This window comes from Gossypium hirsutum, chromosome D13 (assembly GCF_007990345.1).
Source record: "Gossypium hirsutum isolate 1008001.06 chromosome D13, Gossypium_hirsutum_v2.1, whole genome shotgun sequence".
NCBI classification, from domain to species: domain Eukaryota; kingdom Viridiplantae; phylum Streptophyta; class Magnoliopsida; order Malvales; family Malvaceae; genus Gossypium; species Gossypium hirsutum.
In genome coordinates this window covers 2,268,819-2,296,165 of record NC_053449.1, presented here as the reverse complement: position 1 = coordinate 2,296,165, position 27,347 = coordinate 2,268,819, and the positions used below count along the sequence as shown (strand labels likewise).

At 32.0% G+C, this 27,347-nt stretch overlaps 2 protein-coding genes across 3 annotated transcripts; one reads left to right on the top strand and one right to left on the bottom strand.

Moving 5' to 3' along the window:
- The first annotated feature begins 1,947 nt into the window (after positions 1–1,947).
- LOC107944269 (endoplasmic reticulum metallopeptidase 1) lies at positions 1,948–15,359 on the top strand. Of its 2 annotated transcripts, none has more exons than XM_041109924.1 (14): positions 1,948–2,090; positions 2,886–3,241; positions 3,662–3,900; positions 4,479–4,635; positions 5,650–5,727; positions 6,390–6,464; positions 6,623–6,742; positions 8,744–8,857; positions 9,066–9,588; positions 9,858–10,014; positions 10,938–11,047; positions 11,938–12,050; positions 13,047–13,398; positions 14,832–15,359. In XM_041109924.1, the coding sequence occupies exons 2-14, from the start codon at positions 2,903–2,905 to the stop codon at positions 15,149–15,151; spliced, it is 2,697 nt and encodes an 898-aa protein (XP_040965858.1). In that variant the 5' UTR covers positions 1,948–2,090; positions 2,886–2,902; the 3' UTR covers positions 15,152–15,359. The 2 variants fall into 2 exon arrangements, with proteins under 2 accessions (XP_040965858.1, XP_040965857.1); XM_041109923.1 differs by having other exon boundaries at positions 8,744–8,908.
- Positions 15,360–17,243: 1,884 nt separating this feature from the next.
- LOC107940806 (E3 ubiquitin-protein ligase WAV3) lies at positions 17,244–22,468 on the bottom strand. The gene is made up of 2 exons (XM_016874261.2): positions 21,746–22,468; positions 17,244–19,504 (listed from the first exon to the last, which is right to left on the bottom strand). The coding sequence occupies exons 1-2, from the start codon at positions 21,995–21,997 to the stop codon at positions 17,576–17,578; spliced, it is 2,181 nt and encodes a 726-aa protein (XP_016729750.2). The 5' UTR covers positions 21,998–22,468; the 3' UTR covers positions 17,244–17,575.
- Positions 22,469–27,347: the final 4,879 nt, after the last annotated feature.

Here is a 27,347-nt window from a genome sequence, read left to right as displayed (position 1 = left end):
TAAGAGAAAATTACAGAGGTATTATTCCATATGAAAAGTTTACATATGGTGAACTAATTAGTTGCACCCAAAAAGGAGGATTAAAAATTTGTCAAGATTTAAAATTACAAAAATAACTTAAGAAAGAAAGATATCAATGTAAAAAGGAATTAGGATCATTCCGCCACCAATTTGACATTAGGAATGAACATTTTTCTTCAAAAACATGTTGCACTGTAAAACCAAAAAATAGAAAGATGAATATTTCAGAATATTATAAAAATACTCAAATATAGAAAATACAAAAAAAGGAAAGAAATAACAAACAGAAAACAAAATTGATAAAACAATAAAATGTTATAGATGTGGAAAACCAAGACATATCTCAAAATATTGTAAAATTAAAAGAAAAATCAATAATTTAAATCTAGATGAAGAAATAGAGCAAAAATTAAATGAGATTCTGTTAGAATTTAGAAACAACTTCTTCTAAAAATGATATATCTACCGAAACAGATAAATTACAAATAGACGAATTACGTACAACATCTCAGTCTTCTAATGATGAAAATGAACTCTCAATTAATATGTTAACCAAATACCAAGAATTTATGATCGAAGTTATTGATAAAATTCAAGACCCGGAACTTAAAAGAGAATACATTTTGAAATTAAAATTCTCATTAAAAGATAAACTAGAAAAAGAAATTATTTCTAGTCAATCACAAATGTATAATATACAAGATATAATATTTAATAAATATGGAAAAAATAAAAACAACAAATAAAGTCTGAAACCTAAACCATTAATAAATAAAACCATTAGTTACTAAATTATAAATAAATTTTTATTTTGGTCACTTAACTAAAAAAGTTACAATTTGGTCAATAAATTATTGAAAAGTTTTCTTTTAAGTTACTAAGCCATTAAAATCGATGGTATATAGCTTTCTCTGTTTGCACTACCTGCATCAATCGAAAGCTCATCTTTTTTCTTTTCTTCTACAATTCAATTTTTTTTATAAAACAACTTTGGACGTCATGAATCTGCAAACTAAAATTCAAACAATTTTTTTCTCCAATCTCTGACATTGATCATTAGATCAACTTGGATCTAAGGTATGTTCTTTTACTTGTCGATGGATACTAATATACCATACCGATCATCATATCATTGCTTGAAGCTTGTTTATGGAAATATTGCCCAATGAATTAAATAAAATTTTTTGAATATTTAAATAATCAAATTATAATTTTTTAATTAAGTGACCAAAACAAAAACTAGTGAGGTTTAGTCATAAATAAAGTTTTTTCTCTAAATTCTTTTTGTACCTAATCATATGCAAATTCATTGAACTAGGCTGAATAGCTGAAACCTACTGCCAATTCCCTGTTAATAAAGCTCTTCCTTTGCCTTACTATTCATTATTACCTTTCATCAGATTCCAAACCTAAATCATTTAGCATTTAATATTTTGCAGTTGTATTATTAATTTAATCATTAAAAAAATATTATTTCGTTTTTAATAATATTTATTTAATAATTTTATTATAAATTCTGATTAAATTTATTATTTTTGACATAATACCTACAATTATCTATAGTCCCTCTCTAACTCATAAATAGGAGGATAATACATTTTAACACGCTTGAACTCACATCCTCTTGTATTGTCAATAATTCCTAATGCCCATAATAATCGAGTTAAGAGTCAATTGACTATTTTGTTTTTAATAATTAACTAAATATAAAGTGTTATTCGACATGTTTCCAAAAAATAATATGATTTTGATATATTGTACTTAGAAGTGCTCATAAGTCGAACCCAATCAAAATTTTAAACCCATTAAGCCCGACCATTAATTCGTACAAATTGAGGGTCCAATTAATTTTTTTTTCTAATTTTTAATAATTTATTTAATTTCACCTAAAAACAATTCAACCGGTTAATCTCAGCCCATGTGAAAACCATAATTTCAACGATGGTATAAATTGTACGCTCCTAAGTAGCACCCAATCCGCATCTCCTGCTTTCCCTGAACTTAAATGCTTCTCTTTTGACTCTCAGAAAATAACCGAAGCTTTTGTCTTTTTGCATCAAATTTCCATCGTAAGTCTATCCTTCTTCTCTAAATAAAATTTCTTTGTTAGTTTTTGTTTATCGTATCCCTCTTCAATTTACATTTTTTTTCTTTTTTAATAATGTTCCTGTTCTTTAGCTTTCGAATTGGCCATGTATTCATGTAATCTTGTAGTTTCATTGACTTGGATTGATATGTAATTTGAAAAAAAAAATTAGTTTTAGTTTTATGTAAATACCCGTTTCTGTTTTATGTTGTGTTTCGGTTTGTTTATGGTTTTTGGATTGAGAGCAATGATCCCATGGATTTGAATTGATGGAGAATTTCAAATTTTGCGCTGGATGAATAAGAATATATATTATGAGGTTAAATTACTTGGAGTTTTTTTTATAAGGGGTAGGGGTAGTCCAAAGATTGAACTCAGGACTAGTGTCTACTGAATTTGAATACAAGTTCTTTGCCAACCACCTCTGGTTCAGCTTAGATTCTTTTACTCTTAAGTTTAGTAGCAAATTAGTCCAATTATTAATAAAAATTTTAGTCAACCAAGTCCATGGTGTAATGGCGAAGGACTAATGTTGAAATAAACTCCAAGTTGATATCAGGTTTTGGGTTCGTTCGCTAGACACCCTAAACTATCCCCTCATCAAATAATAATAATTGTAGACAAGAATAAGGTAGGAAGTAAGGTTGAATGCCAAAAGATATTACCCTCATGAATTAGTTAATGGCCTTTGGAAGTAAGGGTGAATGCTAAAAGATATTACCTTGACTCATCCAAAGAGAATCTCTTTAAACTAACCTTTTGATCATATTTTGAGCAGATTTATTGGTTAAGAAAATGCGAAGGCGACCTGAAAGTTCATCAACTGCACCAGATACATCAGCCAAGAAATCAAGTGGTACCTCTAAAACTGATGAGGAAGCCAAACTGAATCACGGTATTCAGATAAGAACTGCACGGAGGTCAGGCTTCACATGGCTGACATTGTTTGCGGTGATTGTATACTCTTCCTGGGCTGTTTACCAATACCAGTATGAGAATTTGCCTGTGCCACTTACTGCTGAGCAAGCAGGCAAAAGGGGTTTCTCAGAGGTGGCTGCAATGAAGCATGTTAAGGCACTGACTGAATTGGGTCCGCATACAATTGGTTCTGACGCTATTGAACTTGCTCTGCAGGTTGGGTCAATTAAACCATTAGTTTTTTGCCTAATGATAATAGGATTATTGTCCCAAATCTTGATTACATTCTATTCGCTTTGCATTGTTATTGGATTCTTTGCTATGGCTACAAAAATAGGAAAGGATCTTAATATAGCTCTTTTTCTTTATTGTCATTTTGAGAAAAATTTAACAACTGGATGACGTTATGTTGTTGTTGGTATATTGTGTTGTGCCTTAAAAATGTTCTTATTTTGCTGTTTTACAGGGATTACCTTGCATTTTTATGATTTGATTTATCCCTTATTTTATAAGGGCTGTTCTTGCATCGGTCAAGCATCTTGATTGATATATATATTAAATTACAGTGGCTGTTCTTGCGATCCATTTCTTGTGCAATCATGTTGTAGATTTAACTTAATCTGCTTTCAACAACAGTATGTTTTGGCAGAATTAGAAAATATTAAAAAAACAGCTCACTGGGAGGTTGATGTTGAAGTGGACCTTTTCCATGTTAATGTTGGTGCAACTCGCCTGGACAGTGGCATGTTTGTGGACAGAACAATTATTTATTCTGATCTGGATCACATCGTATTAAGAATGCTGCCAAAATATGCACCTGAAGCAAGAGAAAATGCTATTTTGGTTTCTTCCCATATTGATACTGTTTTCTCAACGTATGTTTCTTCCTTCTCCGTTCTTCTACTTCATGTTGATTCAAATAAGTTTTGTTTTTGACCAAAATGTGCAATATTTAGTGTATGCGTCCTTTATGTTGCTTCCATTTGAATTCAGCTAGTGCTCTTAATCATAATTTCTTCTGACAGCCTGTACTGTGATATGTATGCTGCTAATGAACCAGTATAATGTTCAATTGTTAAAAAAAATTATAGGTTAGATACATGGTAATATGCAGTGAATGATATCATTTGCATTTCAATTAAGGCAAGAAATAAAAAGACTTCAAATTAATTAGTTTCCTGAAAAAAATACAAACTTCTTTTTATTGGTTCAAAATTCAAAACAAAAAGTTTTGAATCCGGTTTCAAAAGATTGTGGTTGGGAAAAATGCGCTGCAACAGTTTTCAGCTCATTTCTTGAAAATTTCGAAAAGGTGTGGTTGCAATCTTTTCATATGGGAACACCAGATATTTACAACACTGCCCATTTTTGTGTGACATCATTGTCTATCTTTCATCAGCTCTGGTTATTCTGATTATTTTTCCCTTCGGAAAACATCTCTGTGCTGCTTCAGGGAAGGAGCTGGTGATTGTAGCTCATGTGTTTCTGTTATGTTGGAACTTGCTCGGGGGATTTCTCAGTGGGCTCATGGATTTAAGAATTCTGTGATATTTTTGTTTAACACTGGAGAGGAGGAGGGTCTAAGTGGTGCTCATAGCTTTATAACACAGGTTAGAAGTGTTTTCAAGGCCTTCACTTGAAACTTGAGCTGTATTATCTATGATTTTCATGAAGATTAGCCTCTTAAAGGTGAATGGTTTTGTTTTGGTGGATTTAGTTGTTTATGTTTTCCTTTTTCCTTGATGATGATGATACATTTATGTGTTTTCTACTAGGTAATGACTGGAAGATTTATAAGAAAAATAGTATGATTTAATCAAAGATGGAAGAGTCTTATCCATTTTCTATTCTGCACATATCGTAGGCACAGGAATGTAGGAATGTGTCCAACATGTATAGTGCTTGGATTAACTTGTATGAAACATATGGTTGGTTTCTTACTTTAGTTTAATGGTTGATGAAACAAATTTCTAATAGTGAAGTTGGATAGTTGCATAATTTCTAGTTAAGCATGTAAGTGAAAGATATATATTTTCTTCATGGAGTCGAGATCTAGTAGTGCTACAGAGAGAGAATATAAGCAGCTAAACTAGAGAAGGAAGTTTGGTGAGGAACAAGATTGGTGGAGGCATACATAGATCTGAAAATCTTAAAAAGGGAATGTGGAGGCATTCATTTAGAATGCTGCAAGTTCTGTTCTTTACTATTTTTGTATTTGATAAGGAGCATAGCAGATAAACTGTCTAAATTGTTTTAGTAGACAACTAGCATAGCTCAAGTTCAGTGAAATATTAGTATCTATTGGTAGATTTTTACAATCGGTTAGATGATGAAACTTTAGTGGGTAATTTACACTGAAGCATTCAATCTTGGATACTTTTCCCTTTCTGTATTCTAAATTGTAGTTCTGTCAGTATTAGACACATGAATGAGTGATTATTCTTCTGCAGTATTACTCCAATAGTGAATGGTTACTATCACATGAATGAGTGATTATTCTTCTGCAGTATTACTCCAATAGTGAATGTGTAGGGTTACTCCAATACTGACAGTTCAAGTACAGAAAGCAACAAATAGCAAAATCTTTTGAGTTAAAGGATTAACGTTTTAGTTTGCCATTGCAGCACCCTTGGAGTACAACTATTCGTATGGCTATTGATTTGGAGGCCATGGGTATTGGAGGAAAGTCTGCCATTTTTCAGGTATATCTCTGGGAGAAGTTTTGGTCCCCCCATTGACTTGTTGGAAGAGACTGGTAAATCCACTTAATCAGATTAGGGTAATTCCTTAAAAACAGATTTAAGCAGATTTACCGAATAATATTTTGGGTGTATACCTGCTTGTCTGATTTACCCAATCTTCAATTTTATTGCATCTTTTTCAGTTATGTTGTCAAATATTGTATATGTGTTAGCTTTTAACAAAGATTTGTAGCCTTGGTGGATAAGGCAAATAGTTTTCTCCAATCTAACTTCGGACAACTGTGATAATACTGGAAGGAACTAACCGGGAACTTCTTCCTCTCACACATAGACAGTCGCCAACATTGATTGTTGGATAACCATACCAAAATGCTTATTTTCCCTTCTTTAAAGTTGATGCTTTGTATTGTTTGAAGTGCTTTTGCTGTTGTGACATCAAGCATATGATTGAATCTACCATCGGCTTGTATGAGATGTTGTAAGATCATTGTTGTGTATGATTTGATGTTAATAGTGATGTTCTTGTGATTTACCATGTGAAAATTTCAGTACTTCTTCATATATGTTCTGAACCTCAAAATAATCAAAATCAAGATTACTTGCTATTTCCTTATATTTAACCATATTTCCTGTCATCTTATGTCTTGTTCTTTACTTGATAGGCTGGTCCTCATCCATTGGCTGTTGAGACTTTTGCTTCAGTTGCAAAATACCCATCTGGTAATATCATATTTCAGGTGTGTTTTTTCCTGCTTCTCCTTTTGGGTGTGTGTACGCACATATTCAAATGCATGTGCATGTTTTTGTATGTTTTTTTATTTCATGTCATGCTTTAGTAGTTAAATTTGCTAAATTCAGAAGGAAACCTTAAAATCTAAATGATACAATGCTGTAGGACATTTTTTCTTCTGGAGTTATAAACTCTGCAACAGATTTCCAAGTGTACAGAGAGGTTGCTGGTCTTTCAGGGCTTGACTTTGTGTACGCAGACCATGGTGCAGTATATCACACCAAGGTTTCTTCAGTTTCTTTGCCTCTTTTCGCTATTTAATTGGGAACTTACATTTTGGTATTGAATTATTGATGAACTGCAATCTTTTATTACTCTGATCAAAGGAGTGGAGTTACTAGGTCTTCTTTTTCCTAGATAAGACAAGCTCCTTAATTTAGATGCTAATCTTGAGCCGTATATGTCCAAAATTTGATAGCCTTGCTGATAGGCAAGGATAGAATCCCGATATTAACTGTTCTTGTCACAGACAAGTGGGAGGCTTGCAAGAGAAGCATTGAGTCGCTGTAAACTTAGGGAGCAGGATGTAAATTGATGTAACCGCAGGATGGATTGAATACATTTCTAATGCATAAGAGTTAGTAAATATAATATTCTCTGAATATGGAGTTTTGAAATATGTAGAGTACATTATGGTGGTTCAGACTATCAAATAATGGACAATGAATGGCGTGGTTTAGGGAGAAAAGCGACAACAAATTGATAGAATAAGGCTAAAAAACGAGTAAGATAGAAGTTGCAACTCTTGGAGACTATAGGTTAGATAACCCTCAAGTTTATTATGAAGTCTATGCATAATAATAATGTAAATCTATTTTAGTGCTTATTAATGCTAAGGTTACAAATAACACTTTATTCCCTTCTTTGGACTAAAGCTCTAAGGATAAACGAGAGAGTTATTAATTTGTGGAGAAAGAAGTCTGTCATCTATTGGAAGCACCTGTTGTATAAGGGAGATTTAAAACATTTAGATGGGCTGATATCAATCGAAAGCCATTATGATCAACCATTCGGAAGAAGCATTATGCTTTGTTGAACTAATAGAAAGAAGGTATCCTTGTGGTTCTCACAAGACAAAGGAGTAACCAATGGAAGTGAGAGGTACCATATGGAAAAACTGGCATCTTCGAAGATCAAGGCTCTCCTTAATGGATCCCTCTCTAACTAAATTCACTAACTTATTATCCTTTAAATATTTTGTCTTGCTAATTCTAAGAATTATTGTCATTTTCGTTGGATATGGCACCTTTTTAGGTGATTTTTGTGATTACAGATATATAAACAAGCTTGAAAATTAATCAAGAGAAATAGGGCCTTTATTAATCATACGCCTAGCTAATTGTTTAAAAAAATATTTCTGGAATATAAAAAAAAGAATCATTTTATTTTACTCCATAAGATTCATAGTTTTAGTAAGGGATAAATATCAAATTTATACATGAACTTTCATCTAATGTGCAATTTGATACATAAACTTTGATTTGGTGCAATCATACACATGAAATTTGAATTGTGGTTCATATGTATTCATGAAACTTTGATTTTGATTCAATTGTACACATTGAAAGAAATGAATACATACATTTATTTTCATATTAAATTACTATAATTGTTTGTGTATGTAATATATCAACATAAAGTGGTGCTAATTCGATAATGTTGTTAGTGATTTGTGAAATTTGAATTAAATCAAAATTTCATGTATAAAATCACACAAAATCGAAGTTCATGTACGAGATTACATATTGGATCAAAGTTCATGTATAGTTTTGATATTTATCCCTTTTAGTAATTTATGAAGATTGGAAACTGGTTTTCTTTTTAGGTCTAATAGTTGACATGATGCAATGCACATAAAATTGGCTAGTAACCCTCTAACTAGAATAGTTGTTCGATATTTAGTATCACAAACTGCACTTTCATTAGGAAATCTAATTAACATCCTTATATTTATCAGCTAGCTGAGTGCATGTTATTATTATTTTTCGCTTTTAATGCTCCCTTTGAATCTTGATATTTCCTCTGTGCATTCTTGGTCTTGGAAGCTATTCATAGTCTATGAGACAGTAAATGAAATCCTAGTATAACTAAATAATTAATTAAAATGAAGAAAATTGAATCATTTTCCATGCTAATTAAGAAACAACAAAAAAAGAAATGGAGAGAACATTGACAACTCTAATTCTTTCTTATTTCAGAATAGTTAAATTTGAATATTTTCTGCAGAATGACAAATTGAAGCTATTAAAGTCAGGATCTCTTCAACATCTTGGAGAAAACATGCTTGCTTTCCTGCTTCAGATTGCAACATCCTCTCATCTTTCAAAAGCCAATGCTACGGTTGGTGACATACAATCTAGCCATGATACTGCTGTGTATTATGACATTTTGGTACCTTCATAATCTCTTGCACATAGTTTTTTATTTTGAAATCTGCTTTCTTTCTTTTTACATTTTTATTTCCTTTTTAGCCATGTTAAATTCACGGGGCTTTCTGCTACCATGAAAAATTTGCGGGATGCTATTGCTAAAACTTTGTTGATTTCAGGGGCAATATATGGTTATATACCGGCAACGGTTTGCAAACATGCTACATAGTTCAGTGATACTTCAGTCGCTTCTTATATGGACTACATCTTTGCTTATGGGTGGTTCTACAGCTGCAGTTTCATTGGCCTTTTCATGTTTGAGCAATATCCTCATGTGGATATTTTCAATAAGTTTTTCTGTTCTTGCTGCATTCATTCTACCCCTGATATCTTCATCACCTTTGCCATATCTTTCAATCCCGTGGTTGGTCTTGGGGTTATTTGCTGCACCTGCTTTTCTTGGTGCTTTAATTGGTCAGCATTTGGGCTATCTTGTTTTGAAAAGATATTTATCAAATGTTTATGCCAAGAGAAAACAGCTGTCACCTGCTATCCAAGCTGATCTGATCAAGTTAGAGACTGAAAGATGGCTCTTTAAAGCTGGTTCTCTGCAGTGGCTTGTTCTTTTGGTTGTAGGAACTTACTATAAAATTGGATCATCTTACCTTGCTCTTGTTTGGCTTGTTCCACCAGCATTTGCATGTAAGCTAACATTTACTAGTTTGCCTTCTGTACTTCACTTTTCATGACTTGGATGAATAGGATGTCTGTTTATATTAAGAAGAATAATGTACATTGTTCTGATTTCTGAGTTGTGCCCCGGTGGATTGGATGCATGCCTGGCATACTTAATATTGATAACACATGTGAAATTACTTTTATCTTCTTGTTTTCTTATTCCTGGCCAATATTTGGAATTTGTATCCTGATGGTATTTGCTTTAGACTAATTTTCTTTACCATATTCCTCAGATGGTTTGTTGGAAGCAACTTTAACCCCAGGTCGTTTACCGAAGCCTCTCAAACTTGCAACTCTGTGGATGGGCTTGGCCATTCCGATTTTAGCTTCAGCTGGCCAATTTATTAAATTAACTACTGTAATCATTGGACTTAGTGTGCGATTTATCAGGTAAAATTTATGAGATCATCTTAGTTTGAATGTTTGCTCCTTGGTTGAGATACTATCCTAACCCTTCCTTATGTCATTAATTGTCTGCTTGAGTAAGTTTCTCTAGATGATGAGAGTTGTTATATGCTTTTTTGCTTATCAGCATCAAACAAATCATCTTAAACTTTGGGGTTGCTGTGTTTGTATTCAGAATATATGCATCTGATCTCAAGTGATATTCAGTTTTACAAATCATCCTAACCCAAGTTCCATGCATATAGATAATGTGATATTAGTTGGAGGGCATGAATATCAAAAAATCAGTTTGCCATTTTGTTTCATTATAGTGATTATCATATTTGAATTGAGCTTTATGAGGATTTTGCTAAAGTTGAGGGAGGGGTCATCTGTTTTAACATCATCATTTGGCTATAATTTCTCTATACATAATTATGCTTGGCTACTCAATCATGTTTGCGAAGTTTTTGCAGTAGAACTATAAAATTCCCTTAGCCTAACTGGTATTTTTTGGTCACACAAGATTCTGGATGCACTCTTTGATTTTATCCAAGTTTTTCATAGTTATGAAAATTTTTGGGGATTTGTGGTCTGTAATAATTTACCTTACTGTTATGTGGCCTTATGATCAGAATTCAGAAAGATCCAAAATCCGGAATGCCTGATATTTAGAGTTGTATAGTGAACATGTTCTGATATTCTGATTTCTAGGTTTTGGCTATCTTTCTTGTGCTTAGACAGTATGCCAGTTGACATCCTTTGTGGTATATGCTGGATTGGCATAGCATGGTCTGTTTAAGCAGAAAAATTTTCGATGTTTCTGCCCTCAACAAAGCTTCTTAATTTAGTTTTGGAATGTAGTTTTTATACTTGCTTTAGACAGTTTATAACACTACTGACCTCGCTTGTTTTATATGCTTATTTAGACATCCAGGTGGTACTCCTGAGTGGTTGCCAAGTGTGGGACTTTCCCTTTTTATTGCAGCTGTTATATGCCTAACCCTGGTGTATCTCCTTTCATATATTCATCTTTCAGGTATATGTTTATAATAAATGCAGGTGTTTAATTATTACAAAATGCTTTCTACGGTTTCCCCTGGCATTGACATTTTTGTTAGTAACGATGAGGGTATCAATCTTACGTTTTTATTGTTCAATGAATATCGAAACTGTAAATTTGCAAATATATTTTCCATTAAGGATAGTCATTACCCAAATTTAAAGGTCAAAGTATTTTTATTTCAGGCAGAAAGAGGGTGACTTTCAAGTTTTGAGCCAATTTGAATTTGATCCATGACATGTTATTTAGAGTCTGTTGTATGAAATAGCATGAGCAAGACTTCATTACCTTTCCACTTCTGGAACATGCTGAAAAATTCCAATTTCAGTGGCTGTTGAATAATAAGATGATAATAAATCGTGTGTTTAAACTGCCCTTACAGTCAGATCCCTTCACGTGTAGATGATTGATACATAATTAAGTTTTTTGACCGTCAGCTGATGGCATGATGATCTTGAAGAGCAAAGAACTTATGGCTGAGCAAGATAATCTAATCATCCTACTGCTGATTATTATTATTATTATTATTATTATTATTAGGTTCCTAGGTCAAATGCGGGTGTTATGAAGAATGCAATAACAAGTAATGAGTTTGGCTTCCAAAGTTAATGAATTTTTTAAGTGAGCTATTAACATGCCATCACCGATGTAGTAATGATTTTAAGGGCTTCTCGAGTATTTATTTATGTCCTTGAAAATATTTTGTGAGATTGACAGTCACTTATACTTCCACAGTCAATTACTTTTCCTCCTTATTGTCATATTGTTATTAACCATCTCTTTGAAAATATTCTCCTATGTTGTCACTCCATTACGTATTTGAAATGCTTGTTTATTCTCTTCATGTTATCTTACCGCTTTGCTAGGTGCAAAAACATCAATTGTCCTTTCAACTTGTATTCTGTTTGCTCTCTCACTTGCTGTGGTATTTTCTGGTATAATTCCACCATTCACTGAGGAAACTGCCAGAGCTGTGAATGTAAGTTTCATACCTATAGTATAACTATTGCATTCTTGAACTACTATATCAAGGTATTACCTTACGGTATATTACTGATAGTTGACATCCCTTGACATTATAACTTGAGAAAATGTCCTGTTTGTGCTTCAGTGTCTTGATTCTTGAATGCAAGAATTTCAATGAGTGAAATGTTTAACGTATTTGATTTGTTCTAGATTCTTGTAGCTGCTTGCTTGCTTAGCTTCAAAGAGCTAGAGTGGGAATTTTAATTTAATAGAGAAGCACCAATCCTCTTAAGTTTAAGCTAATAAGAAAGTCTAAAAGACAGTTTTTAATTCTAACAGCTATGTTTATCTTGTACTTTATTTTCCATAAAGAAAAGGGTCAGGAATGGAACTAAATTAACAAGATTTATATGAGGTTTTTTCCTTTTGATATTTATACTTGCGATGATTTACAATGATCACATAAAGTCTAAAATCACTTCCAGCAGAGCTTGAAGTAGTATCCTTGCTTTTTAATTAGGAGGGAACATGTATTCCTGTATCATTTTCACATAAGCTAAGAAAAAAGTGGAAAGAGGCTTGTGAGGCATGAAAGATTAGGTTCAAACCTTAGCAACCTCACCCCCACACTCAAAAAAAAAGTCAGAAAAGTTATATTTTTCTCTGTAATTTATTTATTTTTTAATTAATATGGTTTCATCCTGATATTCTGCTACCATTTAAAGAACCACTTGGGGAATACTGTGCTTTAGTACTTGATATTAACAAGTTCCATTTCTTCTTCTATTGGTAAATTTCAGGTTACATTAACAGATTGGGGATGCTCCAACTTATTTTTAGACTCATGTTAGATTGAACTGTCTTTGTTTTTTATTAATAGATTTAGTTGTCAGTTATTGAATATATTGAATATTAATGGGATTGTTGAATAGTGTTAGCATAGTTCTAGCATGTGATTAAATATGTTTTTATATCATCTTGAGGTAACAAAAGTTTTTTATGGTTCCAGGTGGTGCATGTTGTGGATACAACAGGAGGATTTGGTGAAAAGCCCAACTCATACATATCTCTATTTTCCTTTACTCCGGGAAAGTTCACTAAGGAAGTTGAGGAAATCAAAGAGGGGTTTGTATGTGGCAGACACAAGGCTATTGATTATGTTACTTTTTCAGTTAAATATGGCTGTTTGACCTATGATGGAACCGAAGAGGGATGGGATGAGTCCAATATTCCCACACTAGATGTTGTTAAAGATATAAACGGAGATAAGAGAATCACACAAGTGAAAATCGATACAAAGAGGTCCATACGCTGGTTTCTTGCAATCAATACTGAGGAAATAGAAGATTTCACGTTTAATGGTATGATGAAGATTGTTTATGTCTGTCATTCATCTTATATTCCCATTGGCATACTTGCATTTGTTCATTTTGGGTTTCACATTTGGATTGTTGGTGTTGAGATCATTTAAGTCAAATTATTGAGTTTTAGTGTCAAATTAATTTAATTTCAGATCATGTCATCTTATTCTGATTTGGCTCATTTTGGATTGGGGTTAATTTGGATTCGGGTTGTTAAAGGTTTGAGTTGGATGGGTTTTGTTTGTTTACTTTTCTTGTTCAAATCAAGTTGGTTCGTGTATTGTCAGTTGGGTTTTCGGGTTTGAGCTAGTTTTGCCAAGTCTACAAGAGGGTAAATTACAACAATTGCCACGCTATGAAGGATAGGACGGATATGCAATTTCTAACTGTAAAGTTCCTGAAATTCTACTTTTATAAACTGAGAAAATTGTGTGAGAACAAGTTAGTGTCTGGGATTAATGTCCCACATGGACCGTCTCATCGTGGAAAATTAGGAAATATCCAAAACTTTATATGCCACAACATTTAGAATGTTTTGCCCTTTGGTTTTGGATTCTCTTCTTTTGATTCCTATTGCACTAATAAGCTAAAACACCAGTTTTCTCATTGCTTGCCCTTGCTATGAAGTAATGATGGCATTGATTATGGTTTCATGTTGGTAGTTTTTATTCAAGAATCCATTTGAATTATTCATTCTTTCTTTCTTTTATTATCAATACAATATCAGGGTGGAGGATGACAGGGTTTGAACTCATTTCCAACTCATGTCATTTAGGTGCCAGATGGGAGTATTGGTCCATTTGAATCATTCTTAATATTGTTGCTTGCATTCAAATTTGAAACATGCTTTTTATAGGCTTCTCTTGAGTAGTGTGTTTTCTGGGAATGCTGTTCTTACATGTAGGTATATCTGAACAGACTTTGTTATAGTGGACCATAATGGGGTAGTGGAGGATCAACTTGCAAGGTCGATTCAGTGGAAATATTCATTATTTTTTAGCCTGAAGTTTGACTCGGTTCATCTAGTCATTTTAAGAATTAGCATGCTGCAAGTTTGGGATTCGAATCCCAACATTTCTCCATTCTCAATGTTGTACCAAAAAGATATTCAATCTTTTTTGGCATTTGTGGAAGCAAATGAATGAATATAAGATAATTTCAGTTTTTGAAATGGTGATAGTTGAGGCAAGTGTTTGGTGAAGTATTTGTTAATGGAATGACTCTAGAACTGATTGGATTATCTAACAATAGAAAGATTTTTCTATATTTGGATGATATTACCTTCATATCTATGTTCAAATGTATTTTGAACATGTGTTGAACAGAAATATTCTAGGTAACTTAGAATTACACTATTAGGTTGATATTATTGGTTGCTCTACTTGGTCTTTTGTTCATCAGTCTAATAATCTTAGTTTCAACCTCACATGCAGTGGGTTTGGAGGAGTTAGTTGCAGCAGATGGTAAGCGTAGCATAGACGGATGGCATACTATTCAAGCTTCAGGAGGGAAGAATGCACCAACAAAGTTTGAACTCACACTCTTCTGGCTGCAAAATTCAACACGCCGTTCAGACAAGATGGTGCAATCGGAGCAGCGACCACTCTTGAGGATCAGAACTGATCTTCCTGGAGTGGTGACACCGAAGGTTGAAACAGTCCTTGAGAAGCTTCCACCATGGTATTCATTATTTGGGAAGTCCACATCTCCTCACACTTTATCATTTTTGAGTAGTCTTCCTATTGATTTCTAGATAAGATTTGGAACTCTTTGTTAGCGTTTTTGGTACTGGAAAAAGGTTGTACATTAGTCCCACTACCACCGAGCTACACAAACAAAACACCCTAACATTTATTTTCTATATTCTATTGTATACTTATAGTACAAGTTAAATCTTCTATTTGGAGAGAAGAAACAAAGATGATATCAAATATACTAAAACTTCTCCATGGGTCTACTCATATTGGATTGCAGTTTGGTTTCAAAGAATTTTTATACCCAAGTTTGAATGTGCTCTTGCTCGATCTGATGCCTCATTTTTAATGTTTATAATTTTATAAAATATTTAAAGAAAAATTTGGGGTGTAACAAAATTTTAAAATTTTATCTAAATTTTTTTATAATGATTATAATGGTTTTACAAACTTTTGTAACTTTTTTTATGATTTATATTTTCATAATCTATCTATTAAATTTATCAATATATATGTAATTATACTTGTTATGTGTATAAAATTTTGAACCGATATGATACTTTCATCATATCTATCTAAAAAACTGTATATTAATATGTGGATGAGTATTTGGTATATAGGAAGTGTACTTTTTTTTTATTCCATACGAAGCTTTACAAATTGTCATGTATAATTTTTTTTAAATATATCCTATAAAAACTTTATGTATCAAATATTTTTCTTAATATATATAATAATTTTAACTTTTTTTTACATAAAACAAAAAGTCAAAATAAAAATTTTCTTTTACTCCAAAAATATCATGATTTACATAAATGAAGTATGAAATATAATAATTGGATTGTTAAAATTTCAATTGTAGGAAAAAACTATGGAAGTGTGCGAAATTATATTAGTTTTATACCACTGGAAGTGGATCTCTTCTTATATTGTTATCTTAATATTTACATATCAATACAATTAAGTGTTTGAGTTAGTGTCACTTACTTATCAACCAAATTTCAATTTAGTTGTGGAATAACTAAAAGTATAATTTTTTATAAAGTAGCCAATTTTATTAGTCTATTTAAATTTTTATATAAAATTTAGAAAAATATATTCACTTGATGAGTTTTGAACTTAAGATACCATAATTTTTAATATCTCAATTTTACCATATCAGTAAAAATCTTATTTGTTTTTATATTATATAAGCTTTTTTGATCTAGCAAGTAAATATGTCATAATCTAATTTATATAATCAGATTTAAATACTAATATATTTATCACTTAATTTGAGTTAAATCAGTTTTTAAGTAAAAAGGTATCTTATTTAAAGTCTAAAATAATCATCCACTCATCCCTTAACTCTGGTTGGACCTATGATTCGGTATCTATAAGCAAAACTAAACCATACTCGATTTACAGACTTAATCGCTTACTGCTTCAAAACGCTTTAGGTTATTGTGCATCAAAGTATTTAAATCATGTTGAATAGCTAGTGAAAACATTAATATTTTGGTGGAAAAATCTAAGATTTTTTGGGTTTTTTTTCTTTTTCTTTTTTTGCTACATCCTGAAAGATTCTTGGTGCAGTCAAGTTTGCTGAGAATCTGTCACTCATGTTGAACTTTTTAGATTGACGTATGCATTCCATTTGAGAATTTATATAATAATCAAGGCCTGCTGCATGTAATTCCATTTGTGTACCCAAAGATGTTATAAGGACCATGAATTTATGCCATGTTTCAAAAATAAAAATAATAACTCTTGCCATTAATTTTGCCATTGCCATTGAACCCTCTTTATATTCCTCTTGAAACTGTCGTTTTCCATATCACAGATGCTTATAGAATGGATTTAGCAGTATAGGTTGATTTCAACTCAATTATTTCTGCACTTAAACTTTCTTTCCGTGCGTTTCCAAATTTCAACCACAAACATGAGACAAAGATATACTACTAAGGTCTTCATTTAACAAAGAAAATATGAGATGTTAGTCTACCGAGCAACCAATGAGTAGCCGGTGATTACATCAACGGTACAAATCTTATGCATTAAACTGCAGTTCCATGGGCTGATTCTTGAACTAAATCATATATATACGTACAACAAAAGTGTCCAAGTCAGAGGAAGAGCTCATTTAGTCGACATTAGCAAAAGAGATGGCAATTGAGCTTTGCTAAAATAAACTGATGCAGGTAATTATATATTAGGTGAAAGCTCACCACAATCGTTTCAACAAAAAACAAACACATAACCCCAGATTTTCCCAGAGAGAAAAAGCCATTTCTCTTTATATACACCCCCCCAACAACACAAACAAAAATACAAAATGGTGTAAACCCTACCTATTCTCCTTTTTTACTCCCAAAATGTGTTCTTTCGCCTTCTTCCCATATATTTTTTATTCATTTACACATGTAATACTCTTAATCCTTCCACAAAATCACCTCCCCAAACAAAATTTCGCAAAATACAGGGAAAACAGCTACGGGAAACTATTACCTTGGCTTTGGTTGTGATCCAAGTGACCATACTGGTTGGACAAGCCTTTGAGTTGATGGACTACCTAGTAACATTGCTTGAGATCGAGTAAGCATCTCAACCATTGATGGAGTTTGATAAGCTTGAACCAGACTTGAACCGTCAGTGGAGTCACCTCTTGCGGTAGCTCTTTGCCACGAGTGTGAGCTCAGTCCTGAGAGGATATATGCTCTCCCAGATGCCTCATACACATGTCTGCTTGCCATCCTCTCTTGCATCTCCTTGAGTTCAGCATCCAACACAATACAAAGTCGGTCATGAGATTTGGCTGAAACAGTCTCGGACAGCACCCTTCTACAATTTTCAAGGATTGAAACAGCACCTGGTAGATCTCCTAGTTCAGCTGTCATTCTCGCCTCTGCCATTGCCTCAGCTGCTTGGAACCTGTTGCGTTGCCTGTCTACTTCAATTGACACTACTTCCTGCCCAGCGACTTCAGGCCTTCGAATCCTAACATCGTCACTCTCCAAAGTGGTCATTTCTTTAGTTAAGGGATCCCTATAAACACATTTCACCTTTAGCAACGAGGTTTCGCATTCAGAAGACTCGGCTGGTACTTTAACCGACACCAAAAAATCCCTCTCTTCATCAGCATAGAGATCTCCAACCTCGATAACTCCAGTTTTTCCATCAGCTGCTACTCGGCTTGGATAACTGCCTGCTTTAAGCAGGCCAAGGCAAAGACTTGGATTCATGCACTCCACACCCACTTGCAGCTCTTGAACTACAACACTTAAAAGACCACCAATGCATTGCGCAAATGCATCCTGGAGTACGGCTTCAGTTTCGATAAAAGAAAATGTCCCTCCCGAGATCTCTGAAATTGAATGCATTGATGAAGCATCATGATCTGCACCAAAACCAAAAGCATGTACTGGAATCTGGAATCCTGTGTTGTCACTCCCATGCATAGACAGAGGGACAAGCAACTGGTAATTTGGTTGAGACTTGTTTGCACCGGCACCAGTGACAGTATAAGTATCTTGCCCATCCGAGAAAAGTATTATGCTGGCAACTGGATTCTTTTCCCTCCTGTCTTCCATTACCTTGGCACCTTTCTTCAGGCCTTCAGCTATGTTGGTACCACCATTTGCAACCAGAGAGTTAACAGCATGGAGTGCCTGCTGCCGCCCCACGTCAGACATTCGACGAAGGGGGAAGAGGCGACGAGCTGTTGAAGAGAAGGCAATGACTGAAAGCCTGTCATTGGAGCCAAGGTTTTGTATTACAAACCCCATTGCCCGCTTTAACAATGCAAGCTTGGTGCCAGCCATGCTACCACTGATATCAAGCACAGTGACTAGGTCAACAGGAGCACGAGGGTTTTGATACAGTTGTGGCAAGCTAGCATGATTTCGGCTGGAACTTTGATTTGCAACCGTGGCAGCAGCTTTAAGATGAACAAGAATCATGAAATTATTGTATGAACTGGACCTTGGTGCCTCCAAAACCTCTGGGTATGTTTTGATCTCTATTGTTCTAAGGGATGAGTTATCTGATGCATTCGTACTCTCAGCAACCACAGGTAGGTGATCCAATGATTCATCATCATTGAAAATGCCTGGTTCAGGAGCCTGAAATAATGGTACAACATGTCGCCGACTTAAATCTCTACGAGGTGGAGGTAATCGACGGACTACGGTCATCAAAGCATCATTTTGTGGCCAACCAACAGGATTGACAGCTACCCTGCCAAGGGGAGGATCCAAACTAGGACTCTGCATGGGGATTTCTTTCCATTTTGCTCTACAAACCGGACAAATTTGATTACCATGCTTCACATTTGAAGCAATGCAATGGAAGTGGAAAGAATGAGAGCACTCGGCCGTGAAAATTGCATGGCCACCTCCTTGTTTCATCTTCGTCAAACATATTGAACATGTTTGCTGAAACACATATGACAAACAAAATTAGCATCAACTGCAATAGATTTCATTTTCATTAAAAAAAGGAAATCTTTGGAGAACATTCAGCCAAAGAAAAAGAAGCAAGGCACATATAATATCAAACATAACCGGTTTCTTCTGTGGCTACGTATTATATTCTTAATCATCCAGGAGAAGCATAAGCACTAATGATCAAAGACGGGTGTTCAAATTTAAATACAATTTTCCATAACAAAATTAACGAAGGATAGAAACACTAGGACAGCAACATCCATGACTGTGCCACTATACAAACACTAGGAATTAGGTATGATCCAAAAAGTAGCAGTTTTTATTGTTTTATGCTGCACCTTTTTTTTCATTTTCTGTAAGAAAGATAAATCATCAAAAAGAATTTCTCGAGCCTAAAAAATACATCACTTGGACTCGGTTGTTAGTGTCGGACACGAGTAGGTGCCTGGGCACAACTATGTTCAAGTCCTTTTCCAAGATTTTCATGTATTTGAAGAGTCCTTAGAGGGTGATTAGCCCATTTCCCGTATCTGGATATGTGTTGGATGCAAGTGTTTGACACAAGTACTTCAAGAAAAATGAAGACTTGGAGCAACATGGGATAAAAGGAAACAGTGAAGATTGCTGAGAATAATCTGGTTTAGGTGTGAATGAATTTTACTTTGGGCCAGAGCTAAAAGTAGCACAAAACAAAAAGGGACAAAAATAGATTAGGCTGTAATTAATCAGCCTAGCAAAGTTAAAAAAGAAGTCAATGTTAGGTATCCAACAAATAAAGGGAATATTAGGGAAATAAAGCTAAGAATCAAAGAACTTTTGAGAAATTATTAAGAAACTATTCACTAATATAAATGAACCAGATCTTTATAACAACTGCTTTAAAATTCGAAAGGCGCATTAACGACAAAAAAAGGATATCAAGTTATGCTTTTAGGTATTTCTTTTCTTTTTTCTTGTTTTTATTTTACAATTATTTGATGGAAATTATATGGTAGAAAGGTAGCAATTTTAACAGTCGAAATACGAGGCCATCAAGCAAAGCTACTTTTTTTTCTTTCTCACAAGGGAAAGGTAGATCTTTTTGGCCATCTTTTAATAGTAGCGCAATTAAAAGTGGTCCTGAAAGGGATTTGTGCATTAACCAAGCAGAAATCCAAAGCTCAACTAGTTAGATCAATAAACCAACTCAATCATCGAAAAATGTTAAAATAAGACCAGAATGATCAGACCACACTACTATCCTTAATTTATTCAATTAGACATTTTCCTAACACAAACATGGAAAAAGATGCTCTAGCTGGATAAACAAGAAAATATGTTTTCGATTGCGCCAACCACAAGAAAAGATTTAGCTAAGTCGCAGTCATGATCATCGGAACATTGAGAAATTTCAGAGGCTTTCACCCTATCACTTTCGAAGGGAAAATACATGAGCTATAAACATAATTGGAGCTGCAAGAGAAACAGATAGATTTTTCTTCTGGCAACTGATAAAGAGAAAAATTTTAAACCGATACGGCAATCATTTACGTTGCAAAGCATAAACCAAGTAGAGATCTTTATTATTCAACTGGAAATATCAGCATCATCAGCCTGAATAAGTAAACCACAAGCTCAGCAAATAGCACTAACAACAATGACAAACACATACCATTCATGGTAACATAGCTAGCTGCCTTTAGCTTTCTATTTTTTCAAATAAATTCAAAAGCAATTAGCAAAATTACATTACCTTTTCTTTCCAGCCGTTTTTTTTTCTGAGGAACCAAACAGATACTACAACTGTAACCCCTCAACCTTATTTATCATTAGAATTTAGAAGCTAAACAATAGAAAGCCTAATAACCCCAAAACTTCATTTTCCTCCTTTTTCCAAGCAATAAATAAGACAAGCCTAAAATATCCAAAATACCTCAAACACAAAACTAACAAAACCAAGATCAATATTTTTTTTATCTCCTTCATCCCTCCATCCCCACAATTTACAACAAGCAAACAAACACACACAAAAAAAAGGAAAATTGCAAAAAAGAAAAAAAAATCAAAACAGAACTTGGTATAAAGAAATTCCTTTAACTATCTGTTTTTCTTCTCCATTCACCAACCAAAACAGGAAACTGGAAACCATCGAAAGGGAAAAAAAATTTACTAAAGTTTTAACTCCTCCAACAAATCTCATTTATCAAAAGCATAGCTTCAAAAACATTATAAGAAAGGAGAGAACCAAACCTTGGATGATTTGCTTGCACTTCTAGACAAACTTTTAGACAACCTTAAACCATTTGCAGTAGGCAAAGGAGTCATTGGCCCAGAAGCTGCCATGTTTACCGAGCTTAAAGGAGATAACAAAGCAGCATCAGATAACCTCTCAGTAGAAGGAAGTGAAAAATAACCATCATCGTCATCATCTAAAGTTCTAGGCAAATAAGCACAAAGATTCAAGCCCAAAGCCAACTTTGCTTTTCTCCATTTACTACCCATTTTGACTCAAAATAAAGTCTTCAGAACTTAAAAACAAAAACCCAAAGTTAAAAACTGGATCTTGAAGTTGATTCTTATGTCAAGTTGCTATCTTTTACAGAATTGTTCTTCAGAATGGGAAAGACAGAGAGAGAAAAAAAAGGGAGGGTCTTTAAAAAAAAGTGAAAATGGAACACAAAAACCAAGAGAAAACAAATATATAAAGAGAAGAGAGAGATAGAGGTTTAAACTTTAAATGTAAAGATGATTGATAAAGCTGCAGTTTTTGTTTTGGTAATGGGTAAAATGTCAAAGCTAGGGACAAAGTCAGGGTTATAGGAAGAGAATGAATACAAATACAATACTCGGTTTCTTGTTGGTGTTAGTGGCCGCCATTGTAGAGGGAAGGAGAAAGGGTTGAGCTGAGAGGTATGGGATTTTTTTTTTTTTTGAGATTTGGGAAATGTTTGACCTTTGTTGTTGATGATGTTGGGAAAGGTCCAAAACCACGTTTGCTTTAATAGTAGAAAGCAAACCTTTTTTTTTGGCTACTTTTTTTCTTTCTTTTTTTTATATAATTTATAATGCTCCATTAATGTACCTTTTTTTAATGTTTTTTGTCCCTATTTTCAAAGTTATGGGAATGATTTATAAATTAAAAAAATAAAAATATATCATTAAATTAAGAAATTATTTTGTAGACCCGTCCCATCATATTATTTATGGTCTATTTTTAATTATTTAATGATATTTTAATAATTTTTTCATGTTATTGATATATAATTTTGATAAAACTTTTATCCTAAACTTTAAATCATGAATCTCAAATTAAACCTTGAATCTAAAATCCTAAATCCGAACTTGAAACTTGAACACTATTTATGGTCATGGTTTCGAGCTTAAGGTTCAATGTTTAACCTATTTATGATTCATGTTTTGGGTTTTAAGTTTAGGATTTATGATTTAGTGTTTAAGATTTGGGGTTTAAGATTCATAATGCAAGATTTAATATTTTAGGGTTTGAGATTCGAGATTTAAAGTTCAAGTAAAATAATTACCAAAATTAGTATCAATAACATGGAAAAATTTGTTAAATGCCATTAAATAATTGGAAATGAAACATGAATGATGCGGTGAGAATGGTCCATTAAATAATTTATCCATTAAATTGAATCTATAAATAAGAGAATAATACATTTAACACACTTAAACTCACATCCTTCCATATTAACAACAACATACGTATCAATCGAGTTAAGACTCGATTGATGAAAATATAATATATATACATATATCTTTGGATGCTTCAAAATTTGATCATTGTTTGTTTTATTTTTATTTTTGAAAATAAATTTAATAAATCATTATCAAAGTTGGAAATTGACATTCTTATTGCGAATGGTAAACTATCAAACTTTTTGTCAGTCAACTTTAGCAAATGGGAGAAACATTCCATCATACTTTCTAGTAATCAATGTCTCATTGCCAAATTATACTGTCCCTTACCAATTCATCTCGTATTTTATATTTTTTTTTAAATTAATTAATATTAAAATTTTAAATTTATTTTATTATATTAATCATTATATTATATTAGTATCGTGTGTGAAATTTCAAGTTCATAAAATTAATAAACCAATATGGAAGATAATTTTTTGTGACTGACCAATTGACTTCAGCCTCTTATTTTGACTATTTAAATATTATTATTCACACCCCATTTAGTTTATTTTAATATTTATTTGTAATTCAAAACGATGGTATTTTTTTGTTTATGTTAAAAATATATTTACTTTTATATATCTAATATTTTTTTCATTCAAATTATTTATTTGTTTTGCATTAAAAAATATTTATTTATTGAAGCAGAGAAAATGAAACTGTATTTATTTTTTTACAAAAATCAAATAATAACTAAATCTTTTTCAATATGCTCAAATAAGAGCTTTTCAAATATCGTATAGATTTCAAATTATGTTTCTCTTTTTGTTTTCCTTTTTAAGTCATACGCGACTCGGTTGACATATATTCTGCTTTAAACAAGTCAATATCCACATAATTTTACACTATAAACTAGACGAAGTGTACGAAAAGACTTTATTTGAGGATATTCAGAGATGTTTGGTTCGTATTTAGACATTTTGAATTTTTTTACATTTGTAAAAACAACGACAAAAAATTTGACCCCAATTTTAATATTTGGTACACTTAGACTCCATGAGCAGGGTGAAAAGGTTGACAAGTGTTCTATAGGGGTATAATAAAATATTAAAAAATATTTTAAATAAAGAGATACATGTCAATTTTTAATCTACTTGAAGCCTTAGTAGTCAAGTGAAACACTTCAGTAAGACTAGAATTACTATCGTGAATATTTTGTAATCCTAAGAGACAAGATTGTATAGTGTTTAAATCTCTTAAGACTCTCATATTGTAGATAGGCTTTGATCTCAACCGTCGATATAATTTAAACTGTACCGTTAGATTTAGGGGAACTCAACTATAAATAGAGGTCTTCATCCTCATTTGTAATCACTCACGGCACGTTTGGTTCATTAGAATGGAATAGAGATGTAACGGAATAGACTTATAATAGTATTACATTGTTTGGTTGGTAAAATAATATTACTACATAGGAATGGAATAGATTGAAAATGATAAATTTACCCTTGTATTAAACCCAAGATCCTAAATCCATGAGTTATTAATATTTATTCATAATTAATTATTATTTAATAATGTTTAAATAAAATTATCAGTATTTATTTCTAAGTCCTCCACTATTATTTGTTTTATGTAATGATGTGTCATGTTATTATTCAACGATGGTACATGAGATTTATGCACTGACGTTGCATCAAATATTATTATTTTTTATATTATTAATAATATTTCTTAGATACATTATATTTATTAATAAAATAAAAGAACTATTATGATAAAATATTTGTAAATTATTCAGTATAATTTATTAAATATTTTTTATAAGTATGATATAAATTATATAAAATATAATAATTTTTAATATGAAATTTATTTATTTAATAATTCTAATATATATTTAAAAAATAACATATTAAATATATAATTATTTCACAATAAAACTATATAATAATAAATATTCCAAACTCAATATTTAAAAATAAAAAAATTTAACATATAACATATATATAAATTATTATTTTATAATATTTTAATGCATATAATCTATTATTTAATATATAATAAAACCTTCTAAAGAGTATGTTGGTAAGAAAAATAATTTTGAGCTATTCCTTGTCTCCTACGAATAGCTATTACATGGGGGAGGCGCTGAATTCCAATTCAGTGTTTTTGAAACTGATTAAATTGATTGTATTAAAATATTAATTTAAAAATATTTTTAATATCAATAAATATTTATATTTGACTAAATAAATTATGTGTTGTTAATTCAACGGATTAATTTGAGTAAATTTTTATGATATTAGTCCACGTGGCGGTAGATGATGGCAGTATGTGAGGAATGATTGTTTTGGAGAAAGAGGGCAATGGAGGAGGCATACAGTCAAAAGGAGAAAAAAAATTCGTAAGGTGGGCAATGTAATAATGGTAAATGGTGTAGCATTTTCCGCATGACATGATTACATGTGTGTTCACACACACGTGCACATCATCACACCGAACCTTTCTTCTTTGATCTCCCTCATCCTATGTCAACCCTATTTGATATTTTTTCTTAATATTTAAGCATTATTTGATGTTAGATCGAGTGAGACGTTTATTTTTTTATTTAAGTGTTGAGGTGGGTTATGGTTTTTTAATCATTAAATTATGTGAAATTAAATATTTTAATCATTCTGAGCTGATACAAATTTTTTATTGGTCTAGTAACAAAATTAGTCCTCTAATATTTATACATTTTATCAATTTTATCTTAAATATAAAAAATCAACAAAATTAGCTCTCAATGTTTATAAAAATTTTCATTTTAGTTCTAATACTAAAAGATTCAACTAATTTAGCCCTCAACATTTACAAAATCTATTAATTTAGTCCTAACTTTAAAATTATATAAAAATTAATTTTAGTCGTTTATAGCTCATCAGCTAATTGAGTAAGTGATAAAAGTAACATGTTTTAATCATGTTCTTCATGCATTTTTTGGATGATTATTTATGCATATTGGTGAATCTTATGCTCTTAATCCTTTGAATTCATGTTTCTATACTTAATAGAGCATTTGGGAGCAAAAGGAGTGAAAATAGGACAAATAGAGCAAATTTCAGGAGCCTCACGGGCTGGACACACGGCCATGTGTCAAATCGTGTCGATTTCGCGACTCGCTTCCCAAACACGCGGAAAAACATATTTTTTAGGCTTTCTGAGCATTCTAATGTCTATAAATACTAAATAGAAGAATAAAAGAGGTAGCCATCAGAGAATATTGAAGAAAACAACTCGAAGAACACCATTAGAGCGAACTCTGAAGCAGATTTCCATCAAAATTGAAGACCTCGTTTTAATTTCTTTTGAAGTTTTATGAATTTCTTTGTTTCCTGTGGTTATTCTTTCTTTAAGATGTTTTTATTCATAATTATAAACTAATTTCCTAAATACTTAATAAAGACAAACAATTCTATATAAACAAGTTGATTTAAGGCACTAAATTACCTTCTTTTATTATATATAAAAGAAATCTAATATAATGAAAGCTACATGTACTAGCCAGCATTAATTTTTGCTTTAATCTTTATAGGTAAAAGAGGATATTTTTTTCTCTTTAGAATTCTTATGGCACAAAGTTCCTTAAATAAATTGTCAAATAGACAAATACACATTGATTTGTGTTAGATACCTAACAAAGGCCAATAAATCGTAATAAATAATAATGATGTTGAACTTTCCTAGGTCCAATGCCCGCCAAAACTAAATCTTCTTAAGATAATAATTAAATAATATTCTTATTTTTAAATAAATAATTAAATAACACTAGATTAGTATGTAAGGTGTAATGATTTATTTGATTTTTTAACTTTAGAAAAAAATTATTTTCATTTTTATTTAATTATTCGTCTTTTTTAATCCTTAAACTTGGGTTATTTGTCAAATTATCCAAAAATAGATAAAAAAACTAACGTTTGTTAACTTTGCTGACATGGCATGTACGTGGTTTAAAAAATTATTAAAAAAAGATATAAGTTTGTTTAATATTATTTAATATTTTAAAATTTAATTAATTGTTGTTGCAAGGTACATGTGGACTGCTACATAGATACCACGTCAACAAACACTAACTTTTTATTCATTTCGAGATGATTTAATAAATAATAAAAATTTAAAAATTAAAATTAGTTTTTATATAAAATTAGAAACTCAAATAAAGCATTAC

Bases quoted from the DNA above. Each gene is read 5' to 3' on its own strand.
- LOC107940806 (XM_016874261.2), bottom strand. From the start codon at position 21,997: ATGGGTAGTAAATGGAGAAAAGCAAAGTTGGCTTTGGGCTTGAATCTT. The intron at 19,505-21,745 runs GTTTGGTTCTCT...TATGTGTTTCAG, and splicing joins GTGCAAGCAAATCATCCAAG to CAAACATGTTCAATATGTTT.
- LOC107944269 (XM_041109923.1), top strand. From the start codon at position 2,903: ATGCGAAGGCGACCTGAAAGTTCATCAACTGCACCAGATACATCAGCC. The intron at 3,901-4,478 runs GTATGTTTCTTC...GTGCTGCTTCAG, and splicing joins ATTGATACTGTTTTCTCAAC to GGAAGGAGCTGGTGATTGTA. The intron at 6,465-6,622 runs GTGTGTTTTTTC...ACAATGCTGTAG, and splicing joins CTGGTAATATCATATTTCAG to GACATTTTTTCTTCTGGAGT.